Raw genomic sequence first — 11,740 nt, forward strand, 5'->3', positions numbered from 1 at the left:
GTATTTGTTTATATAATATCAGGGGGACAGAAATGGCAGCGAAAAGCGATACAATAATCTATTGTCTTGAGCGTAGTAACTGAGTATGGTGACATCTCTGACACCGAGTCTGTGAAATGCTCTCAAAGCCAGAAATTAAAATTGTAAAATTCCAGACGGTTGTTTTTAGTTTATGTTACGAGGGGAATGCTGGTTTCCTAAAGAGCACCGATTCTGGGGGGGAGTGGGGGAGTTGTGTGTCTGTCACAGCAGGTATGGTGCTCGTTAGTGTCTGTGCTCTGAGTGTGATCATTTGTGTGAAACAGCAAGAGAGACGTGGCAGCGACGTCTACCTTTATACCCCAAGTGTCCTGCAGTGTGTGTAAGGGAATGCAGGATCAGTGGAAAAAGTTTGTTAACGGGGACCAGCTGCTGTTTTAGCACTAATAAATATACCCTGCAGGATGCTACCTTTATTCACCCAGCCTTTACATACGCACACTAACGAGCAGGACAACCTCCGGCGATACACACTCTGCAGGACACCGCCACGTCTCTCGCACACGCTGTTAAAATGCACAAGACAAGAAACTACGAGTGTATTTTAATTCGTTTTATTTCCACATGGATGTCTAACATACATGCTAAACAAACGTGAGTCAGAAGAAGTGAAAATGAAGAACAATGACAAATTCTGTAACAGGTTTCGATTTAGAAGCTCTAGTGCTGTGTTTGTATTGTGAAGGTCGAAGGCCAGGGTTATACTTGATTTATATTTTACGACATGACGATGTGGCAGCGACGTCGGCCGAAGGATTAAACGGTCTGTGCGCTAGGGGGCAGATCAAAGCCGAAACATTTGTACGTGATCGGCACCTTCTGGAAGACCTTCTCTGACGAGATCTTAAATCAGTGACGATGGCAGGAGTTGAGAAGACCATGTCTATTCCTGTTTGACTTGAGCGTGATCTCCAGCGTCGAGAGTATATCAGTTTATTAAATGTTCGAAAGACACTGGAGAGTAGATTTCTCAATGTTGTCGACGATATTGCTTCACGTACCGCCCTTGCCGTTTGTGATTGGGTTTTTTTTGTTTATTTTCATTCAGTGCTCGATTGAGGCACTGAATGAACACAGCATCCTTCTTGTGTACATGTAGTTCAAAGCAAGTATAACCCTGGCGTAACTACCTCCTGATTACATGTTTATTTATTTAGAGTTGGGGGAAGGGTAAGAAAAGCGAGCAGGATTGTACAGCTCTGAGTGGAAGTCATATTGATACGGAGAACCGTAGTACGGATAGGCGAGTTTCTTACGAATGGGAGCAGGTGGCGCTGGTGTCTCTTCTTCCTCCTCTTCTTCTTCTTCAGGCTCAGGTGGAGGGGGAAGGGATTTACCCTTGACGGAGCGATGAGGGTTGTCGATGAGACAGTCGGGGTCCCAGTAGGGGTCACAATCATACTCCATTCCTTTACGGATTACAGGTGTGGGAGGTGGTACAGGGGCGGGGCCTTTGACCGAGGAAGGTGGAGGAGGAGGTGGGCCTTCCAGCTTACAGCTGGGATTGTATCGGGGGTCACAGAGCACTGGCACTGCCCCTGAGGGCAGATACACGATGTGAGGCTTACACAGAGGATCTTTGATATTACACAGGTAAACAACGTCAGCCTGCGAGGGGCTTTTTCCAAGAGCAGAGGGTGGGGCAGAGATTTGCTTCAAGACAGGAGGTGGTGGAGCAGGGCCTTTTACAGAGGCGGGAGGAGGGGGAAGTTTGCAATGTTCATCTTTGGACGGGTCACATCTGGCCAGCAACGGAACACCGAGCTTGTTCTGGAACTTGGCAGCATCAGGACCATACACCTGCTCCAGCTGTCTCATCTTCTGATACAGCATTCGGATCCGGTCGACCTCATACAGCTATGCGGAGAGAATACAGGAAACACGAAGATCATTACGTGTTCTCATATTTTATACCTCGACTCTGATTGGTCAGATGCTGCGACTCCATCCAAGTTACAGTGTTGATCTAAAATACTCTCCGAGTAATGTTTACCTAATTCAGTAGGAGCCTCTTAATGTCGTCCCATTTTATTCAACACCTGGTTTGATGGACTTTTTTTTTTTAAACAATCTATAAAAACAAGTTAGTTATTTCGCTGCTTTAATGGAATCTCTTGGTGTAATGATAGCTAGCTAGCTGTGTTGCTTCATGGTGCGACTGTACATGTTTGTGCTTAGCTACTCCAATAACAGCACGTCATTGGAACTTAAAGGTCCCATGGCATGAAATTTTCACTTTCTGAGGTTTAACGTTAAAATGAGTTCCTCTGACCTTCTTAAGTCACCCCAGTGGCTAGAAATTTCATAATGTGTAAACCAAACTATGCCCAACATTTGAGAATGGTGCGTCAAAACGGCGCGTTGATAAGCTCTTCCCTTTAGTACGTCAGCAAGGGAGATGATCCCCACGCCCCCCCTCTGGATTCCCACCCACTGTATGGATTGCCCCGCCCAGTTGTAGTGAGGAGACCACAGAGGACACAACAACATGGCATCACCTAAGCGAGCGAAACATGGAAATTGCGCTGTACATGGATGTGACAACACAGAAAGGAGTCTGTTTTTACTGCCGACGGGAGAGCCCCTGAAGACGCAGTGGCTTAATTTTATTTACTTCAATAATACGCCGTCGAGTCTACCTAAGACGGTGTGTGTTTGTCAGAAGCATTTTCCTGAGGAATGTTTCCACAACTTGGGACAGTACAGGGCAGGTTTTGCACATCAACTGTCACTGAAGCCTGGGTCCGTACCAAGCATCCCTGCCGCATCAGCCACAAACACCGAACAAGTAAGCGTATAACTGGTCGTTTTGCCGTGTTTTAAAATCGGTGCGTTAGCCTAGCAATGGCTACATTAGCTGTGCAGCTAACCGCTTCCTGCAGTTAGCCAGGTAATCTGCGCTACAAAACTAAAGAGCATGCAGCATGCTCTGTTAAACTGAGTTTAGTCTGGAAATTGACTAACTTACGAGCTTATGTTTGACTATTGCTCTGCAATGCATGTCTTTGTTGGATAAGCGATATGTTGCTGTAGTTGCTGCTTCTATCCTCTTTGGTTATGGAGTGCGTATTCAAGCCTAGGGTATTATACGTTCGTAAACTACCACTCCGAACACCCTCACTCTCTGTTCTCTGTGTCACGTTGAGTTTACGAAAGGAGTCCGAGGGAGAACGGGGTTTTGTCTTAGCAGCGTGGCTACAGGCGCAGATAGCAGCGAGTATGTGTGTGTGCAGCTTGGTCAAGCCCCTCTCCCTCCCCCCATGGCCTGCCCCCACCCTCTACCCTTCCCCGCCTCCATGCTTCTCATTAGCAAAACGACGCACTGGGAAAAGCGCTGAAATGGGGCTTTCTCCCAGGAGGCTATATTTACGTGCCGAGGGTTCATTTCGAGAAAGGCTGCGGATATAACATCCGGAAGCCTCCACGAGCCCGTTTAAAGCATCAACAAACCACCATGCCGTGGGACCTTTAATCGTGTTTCATCGCTAGAACAAGCTAGCTAGTTGTAGCGCCTCATAACTTAGGCTTATAAAATACATAGTTGAAGTGATGAGGATTTCAGCCAGTGATACAGTCATTATAACCCCAGAGTAGCTGCCTGGTCCCCATAGTTTGCTGAGATAAACTTCCACTGTTTATATCTGGATTCACTTGATGAGCTGGACTTTGGAGCTGACGGGATATGTGCATGAAAAGTTTTCATGTTTTTAGATTGAAGTTCTCGCTGTAGTTTGTTTTTGTGAACTTCCCATCTGTTGCATTAACGCAGGAGTTCAACATGCTGTTTGGCCATACTAGCCAGCCGTAGAACTGGAATTGGTCCGCAGCGTGTTTGTAGGACATGTTTTTTTTTTTTTGTCATATCTGTGAAGATACTCAGTCATCCAGGTACATAGTAATTTGTGGTTGGTAGAAGAGAGCAACTGGACTTGCTTGAAGATTCTTGAAGACGTTTCGCCTCTCATCTGAAAGGCTTCCTCAGTTCTGTCTGACTAATAGGGAGTATCAAGTATTTATCCTCTCATGGATCATCATAGAATCCGAATCAGAATACTGATGGCTGCATTGTGGGTGGCTGATAAAAGATGTCTTAGACAAGATGTCTTCAAGCAAGTCCAGTTGCTCTCTTCTACCAACCACAGATTACTATGTACCTGGATGACTGAGTATCTTCACAGATATGTTTCTACGCACTTTGGGATGAGTTCCCTTCGACTGGTGCGGGAGTATGAGAGGACTTCCAGAAAACTGGCAGACATCTTAGCCAGAGAGGATCGTTCATTTTTGTCAACCTGGAACGACCATCACTGAACAGAGGTGGGTGTCTATGACATCTTTTATCAGCCACCTACAATGCAGCCATCAGCATTCTGATTCGGATTCTATGATGATCCATGAGAGGATAAATACTTGATACTCCCTATTAGTCAGACAGAACTGAGGAAGCCTTTCAGATGAGAGGCAAAATGTCTTCAAGAATCTTCAAGCAAGTCCAGTTGCTCTCTTCTACCAACCACAGATTGTTTTTTTTTGTCGTTCTGTGCCGTGTCGTGTATGTTGGATGTGTTCAGTCCTTACCCCTTCAGTGTGGCCAATGCTGCTGTAGTAGCGATAGTAGGACTGGAAGTCAGGATACTGTCGGTACCAGCGCGGGTCCACGTTCCGCCGAGATCGCGAGAGAAAAGCGTTAGCTTGATCCGCATCTATACTCACTGTCGCCGATTCTGAAACGGAGATCATCATGGGGAAGGAAACACGTATGAACACCGGCTCAGTGAGAGAAGAGTGTATAAGAACAATTGGGTTTGCATGCGAATCTTTGATGAAGATGCTTACCTTCGGGTTTGATGGCATCGAGCAGCGATTTTGTCTCTGACCATCCTGCATAACACACCAATAACACGCCAGTTAGATTGCAGTAACAAACTTTTAAAAGAATATACATCAGATTACAGTAACACACCAAGAACATGACTTTTGTTACTGTAATCTGATGTTACTGTAACCTGACTGGTGTGTTACTATAACCTGATTACTGACTGATGTTACTGGAACCGATTACTGTTACTGTAACACCAATCACATTGCAGTAACTCAGCAGCTTACAGTAACAATAACATTCCAGTAACACACCAATCACATTCACATGATTGTGTGCCTGTCACATGACTTGTGTTACTGTAACCTAATGAGTCACTGTAACATGTAAGCCAGATTCCAGTAACACATCATGTTACAGTAACACAAGTCACGTTACACTAACTTGTCAGGTTGCAGTAACACAAGTCATGTTCTAGTAGCATCTGTTACAGTCACACAAGTCAGGTTACAGTAACACAACCATCTTACAGCAACTCGTCAGGTTAAAGTAATATCAGGTTGCAGTAACACAAGTCAGGTTGCACTCACACATCAGGTTGCAGTAACAAGTCAGGTTGCACTCACACATCAGGTTGCACTCACACATCAGGTTGCAGTAACAAGTCAGGTTGCAGTCACACAAGTCAGGTTACAGCAACTCGTCAGGTTAAAGTAACAGGTTGCAGTAACAGAAGTCAGGTTGCAGTCACACAAGTCAGGTTGCAGTCACACAAGTCAGGTTGCAGTAACAACCATCTTACAGCAACTCGTCAGGTTAAAGTAACATCAGGTTGCAGTAACAGAAGTCAGGTTGCAGTAACACAAGTCAGGTTGCAGTCACACAAGTCAGGTTGCAGTAACAACCATCTTACAGCAACTTGTCAGGTTAAAGTAACCTCAGGTTGCAGTAACACAAGTCAGGTTGCAGTAACACAAGTCAGGTTGCAGTCACACAAGTCAGGTTGCAGTAACAACCATCTTACAGCAACTTGTCAGGTTAAAGTAACAGGTTGCAGCAACTCGTCAGGTTAAAGTAACATCAGGTTGCAGTAACACAAGTCAGGTTACAGCAACTCGTCAGGTTAAAGTAACATCAGGTTGCAGTCACGTGACAGTCACACATCAGGTTACAGTAACACAACCATATTACAGTTACTCGTCAGGTTACAGTAACAAGTCATGTTACAGTAAGTCATCAGATTACAGTAACACAGTCTTGTTACAGTAACTCGTGAGGTTACAGTAACACACCAATCACATGATAGTAACACAACAGGTTACACATACACAATAATCACACGACTGTAACTGACCAATCAGTTTACAGTGAAACATAAATCGCATTGTAGAGTAAGCCAATAATCAGATTAAATTTGCCTAAATAACTGAATGATAATAATTAGGAAAAAGGAAATCATTATTTGCAACACTGCTGTCTTTCTGGTTTCTAAATTTCAGGCTTCTGTTGGCATTGTTTCTGACCCAGAAATTGGCTTTGACTCCAGCCAGTAAGTAAATAAGTAAATAAATAAATAAGCTTCTTTGCTCTGCCCCTTCTCCTTATAAGGCAACTCACAAGGTTTTCACAAAAGATGTCAGTTCAGTTTGGGGAAAGTTGGGTATGTCAGTGTTCTCATTTCGAGTTTCCTCAAGTTGCTTTAAAAATTACAAATAGCTCATCTCAGATTAGCTCGCTGGCAAAATAATAATAATAATAATGCATCCATCTCAGCGATTTTTTTTTTGAGAATTAGAAGCCTTTATTTGATAGCTCTGCGTAACGAAGGCAACAGCGTTCTCGGATGCCGTTAACGTCACAGCCGTACAGCCGGCTTCAGTACCAATGGCTGCACCCAGGTAAGCCTATTTTCAGCAGCATCATAACTTTTAAAATGGACAAATTGTTGGACAACTTTTGAATAAAAATAGAAGTAAATGTGTGCACCCATTTTGACCATGTTAGGCTTTTCATGATGGATCCAAGGCTGTGTTGCAAATTACACACACTGAATGTAAATAACGTCAAGACACGACACCCCCACTTTTTTCCCCCCAAAATGCAAATTCCTTACCCTGGTACATGACAATATGGAGTCCAGGGTGCCATGAAGTAAAGCTAGAACATCTGTACACCTTTTATTTTGTTAAATTGAGTGAATCACAACCTACGATTAACAAACTGATTTTTCCTTGCATTCTTAGTTTGAGTTATTTCTTTTAAATTGAATGGTTTTCGTCCAAATTTGATGAACTCAAAAATAAAAGTGTAATTGATACTCACGCGGCAGTAGCACGATGCAGGACAACACACAAAGGAGCCTCAGGACCATGTCGGCTGTGTGGACACATACACACATGATTGTCTTGCTTAACGTCATTGTGAGAACCTTCTACCGACCAACTTGGTCATAATATAATGCTGTTCTTCTTGAATTATTCATGTGTGTGCATGAAAGTGGATATACATGCATCAGAGCCCCTGGGCCTTATCAGAAATAACACAGTCGTACTCTGTTTTAATATGATAAAGGGCTTATATTTTTTAGGCTGACTTATTGGTACAAGCATGAGGATATGGCTTTTTGATGGAGATTACAGTCACATTGTATCAGGACAATCAATCAAATTCTGCTGTGCGAAACCGGCACTCCAAAAACAAAAGGGTTCCTTTGATTCGTCTCACCATAGAAGTGTTAACTAGCTACAGGAACCATTAAAGGTTCTGGGAAGAGCTAGAGGAACCTATTTAGAGTGTGCATAAAGCCTAGAACAAAAACCTGTAAATTTACTCGATATATAAAACTGAACTGAATACAAAATTCCAGTGTTGCTTTTTTTCCCCTCTCTCTCTCTCTCTGTGTCAAGAACAAACTTTTATTTTGACCTCATGTTTCCAATTTAGAACGTACAACAAAATATGAACTTGTAGATATTTTAGAACGCGTCACATCTTGGGACGTTGTCGTCATTTGTCATGAATGAAGAACCTAATTAAGAAATAGAGCTGATGTACAAATATCAAGACAGTGTGACCGTCTGGGTGTGTTAAAAAAGATATATATCAAAGAAACTGACACCAAGGTTTTGGCGAGATGTTACATATTTCTGGATAGATAATTGCTATTTCCATATGTACAGTAGTGCCTGATTTCTTATTTGGGAGGAATCAATTTTTCCAACTTGGGCATTATTTCATCGCATCTTACCTAGAAATGAAGAAAATTTATATTCAGTATTATGTTCAAAGATTCTCGAGTACACCATATAACGGCTCTGGAAAAAAAAATTAACACAACTCCATTATGAACAAGTAAAGCTCTAGCGAAACTATTGTGGACTTCAGGAAGAGAGTTGAGGTAAAGAAGATAAAATGGTGAAGAGGGAATCAGGTGGGAAAGGAGAAACAGATTCCAGAGGATGGAGAAATGGGAGAGGAAACACAGAGGAGGAGAAAAATACTTTGTGTTTATTGCAGCAATTCAGAATGGCGAAATATTTCATTGAAGACCCCACTGAAGTGGTGAAAGAAAGGCCCACCACAGTGAGCAACAACGACAAAAAAATCCCACACGTTAATTCAAGACAAACTTGTGGTTATTCAGATATTTTCATTTGTAAGATCTGTCATTTCAGGAATCACAGACGGCCTGTAATTATTCAAACCAGGTCTGTCGTTGATGCTTGAAACAAACAAACAAACGAAAAAAGTTACACAAATTAATTTCCCATCACTAATGTGATATAATGTCTGAACAATCAGTTTTCATGATTTTATACCATTAATAACGTCTCACAACCGAAGCTCTGCACTTGTGCAAGTGACGATATCATCGCATACCTTCTTACACATATATTATTTGCATGTGTAGCTGTAGTGTAAACTCACCTTGAACACGAGTCCACTTTTCCTGCCCAACATCACGCTCAGGTGTATTAAATACACCCATGCCCGTCACTCATGCAGGACAGATGAATGATTGGCTTGTTTGTTCGACAGAACCCCGCCCACCTCTGCCCCACCCCAACCACCGCTCCGCCTCTTTCCTTCCTCCCCCCTGGGGCGCTCTAATGAAAGTCTGAAGGAAAACCTGCACTCAGCACTTTCTACACAGAGGCAGTAAAACAGACTAGCTGCAGGGTACACGTACATTCAAACACACACACACACACACACACTCACTCATTAAAGCCACTTCATACACACCAAAAAAATGAAAAATATTGGTCAGTGCCATAATTTCAACTTGTCTGTAGTGATTAGTGTGTCTGTCCAGCCCTGTAAAACTGATAGCATGTTGAATACAGCACTAACATACACACACAAAATGAAGCGTTGTGTCAATTCCAGATGTTTGAAGGCGACGTCATAAAACCGCTCCACATTCCGGATGTGTTAAAAAGTTCCGAACACACGTTAACAGGATCAGTAGCTATCACTACTCATGATTTATGCTCCACAGAGCAGGGTGTAGTGAGATCAAAAACACACACACGCATTCCTGTACTTTTTACTTTGTGGGGACCCTCATTGACATAATACACTCCTGAGCCCCTTACACTAACCTTAACCATCACATCTAAATGTCGAACCCCAGCCCGGACCCTCACCTGATTCGAACCTGAACCATAAAACGAAGTCTTAACCCTCAGACAGCCCTCTGAAGAAGTGAGGACCAGCCAAAACGTCCTCACTCTGTTGGTAAAAAGCGTATTCCGGTCCTCAATATGTAACAAGTACACACATTACAGAGTAACCAAAAGGAAAAAATTTTGGTCCTTTTAGTTTTGTCAGAAAAGTGGTAATTTTGTGTTCAAATAAAGGGGGGGGAGGAGGAAGAAAAGAAAAAGCACTTCTCTTTGTGGGGACCAGTCGAATGTCCTCACAAGGTCAAACATGACATGAGCTGGAGATGGGAGTGAACTCTCCTCGCAACCTCATCATCCATCCGTCATCTGTAGCCACTTATCCTGTTCTGCAGGGTCGCAGGCAAGCTGGAGCCTATCCCAGCTGACTACGGGTGAAAGGCGGGGTACACCCTGGACAAGTCACCAGGTCATCGCAGGGCTGACACATAGAGAGACACAACCATTCACACTCACATTCACACCTACGGTCAATTTAGAGCCACCAGTTAACCTAACCTGCATGTCTTTGGACTGTGGGGGAAACCGGAGCACCCAGAAGAAACCTACGCGGACAGAACATGCAAACTCCACACAGAAAGGCCCTCGCTGGCCACGGGGCTCGAACCCAGGACCTTCTTGCTGTGATGCGACAGCGCTAACCACTACACCATCGTGCCGCCCTCAACCGCATCGTGTCTGTTGTTGTTATTTCGATGTTTTGTTACTAATCTGGCTGTTGTGTTCGTGTTGCCACTGGTTTGCATCTTGAGGTAAACCCACCGTATTTGCATTCATGATGGCGTCTCTTTATCGTAGACTTTGAGAACGTTATGCCAACTTCCTCGAGCGTTCTTGACTTGTGAAGGTGTTTCCCTTCCCCAAGGAAAGGATTCTGCAGCTATCCACTTTCGTTGTTTCCCGTCATCTTCCAGGCCTTTTTGTGTTGCTGACAATATACAGTTATGTGCAAAATAATAGCAGTGTGGAGTACAATTAGTGAGGGCATTCATTCTGCGAAGAAACAGGTGTCAAGTACTGTATGGCCCTTATTTAAAGGAGGGCAGCAAATGTTGTCCCTGCTGGTTTTAGCCCTTGCTCAGTGAGTAAAATGGGTCGTTCCAGACATTGTACCGAAGGAGAAAGAACTTTGATCAAGAAGTTGATTGGAGAGGGGAAAGCATATAAAGAGGTGGAGAAAATAATTGGCTGCTCAGCTAAAATGATCTCAAATGCTTTAAAATGGCAAACAAAACCTGAAACACGTGGTAGGAAAAGAAATACTACCATCCGCGTAGATCATAGAATGGCAAAGAAGCATCTGATGATCAGCTCCAGGGAAATCAAAGAAGATCTTTAGTTAGCTGGGAGTACTGCAACAATCAGAAGACGCCTATGTGAAGCCAAACTATTTCCAAGAAACCCTCGTAAAGTACCATTGCTGAAAAAAAGACGTGTTGAAAAGGTTAGTTTGCCAAAGAATACATCGACTGGCCTAAAGAGAAGTGGTGCAACATTCTGTGGACAGATGCGAGCAAGATTGTTCTTATTGGGTCTAAAGGCCACGGACAGTTTGTGAGACGACCCATAAACACTGAATTCAAGCCACGGTACACTGTGAAGACTGTAAAACAATGGAGGTGCAAGCATAATGGTTTGGGGATGTTTCTCATACTTTGGAGTCGGACCCATTTGTCGCATACCAGGCACCATGGACCAGTTTGAATATATCAGAATACTGGAAGAGGTCATGTTGCCTTGTGCTGAAGAAGAAATGCCCTTGAAATGGGTTTTTCAGCAGGACAACGACCCCAAACACACCAGCAAGCGGGCAACATCCTGGTTCCAGACCAACAAGATCGAGGTTATGAAGTGGCCAGCCCAGTGGCATCAAAACTGCTGTTTTTGATGCAAAACCCAAGAATGCAGAAGAACTGTGGAATGTCGTCCAGTCAACTCGGGCTGGAATCTCTCTTCGCAGGCATCAGATGTTAGTTGACTCCATGCCACACAGATGTAAAGCGGTTATCAGAAATAAAGGTTATACAAGTAAATATTAGTTCAGTGATTAACAGAAAAGCTAAATCTGTCAACAAATTTCAGTTTATTTTGTAAATATTCGAGTTTGTAAACGAAAATGCAGACACTGCTGTTTTTTTGAACAGCCTATTATTCTTTTTTCTTCATTTTCAGTTTAAAATTGATATTTTGTTCATGT

At 43.3% G+C, this 11,740-nt stretch overlaps 1 protein-coding gene across 1 annotated transcript; it reads right to left on the minus strand.

The window, feature by feature from the left end:
- Positions 1 to 577: 577 nt before the first annotated feature.
- and3 (actinodin3) lies at positions 578 to 7,312 on the minus strand. Its single transcript, XM_060902517.1, has 4 exons — positions 7,181 to 7,312; positions 4,876 to 4,920; positions 4,618 to 4,763; positions 578 to 1,896 (listed from the first exon to the last, which is right to left on the minus strand). Exons 1-4 carry the CDS (start codon positions 7,275 to 7,277, stop codon positions 1,189 to 1,191), a joined length of 996 nt encoding a protein of 331 aa, XP_060758500.1. The 5' UTR covers positions 7,278 to 7,312; the 3' UTR covers positions 578 to 1,188.
- Positions 7,313 to 11,740: the final 4,428 nt, after the last annotated feature.

This window comes from Neoarius graeffei, chromosome 20 (genome assembly GCF_027579695.1).
Source record: "Neoarius graeffei isolate fNeoGra1 chromosome 20, fNeoGra1.pri, whole genome shotgun sequence".
NCBI classification, from domain to species: domain Eukaryota; kingdom Metazoa; phylum Chordata; class Actinopteri; order Siluriformes; family Ariidae; genus Neoarius; species Neoarius graeffei.

Coding starts and splice junctions, on each gene's coding strand:
- and3 (XM_060902517.1), bottom strand. CDS start 7,277: ATGACGTTAAGCAAGACAATCATGTGTGTATGTGTCCACACAGCCGAC. Junction 4,921..7,180: donor CTGCATCGTGCTACTGCCGC/GTGAGTATCAAT, acceptor TGTGTTATGCAG/GATGGTCAGAGACAAAATCG. Junction 4,764..4,875: donor CGATGCCATCAAACCCGAAG/GTAAGCATCTTC, acceptor TCTCCGTTTCAG/AATCGGCGACAGTGAGTATA.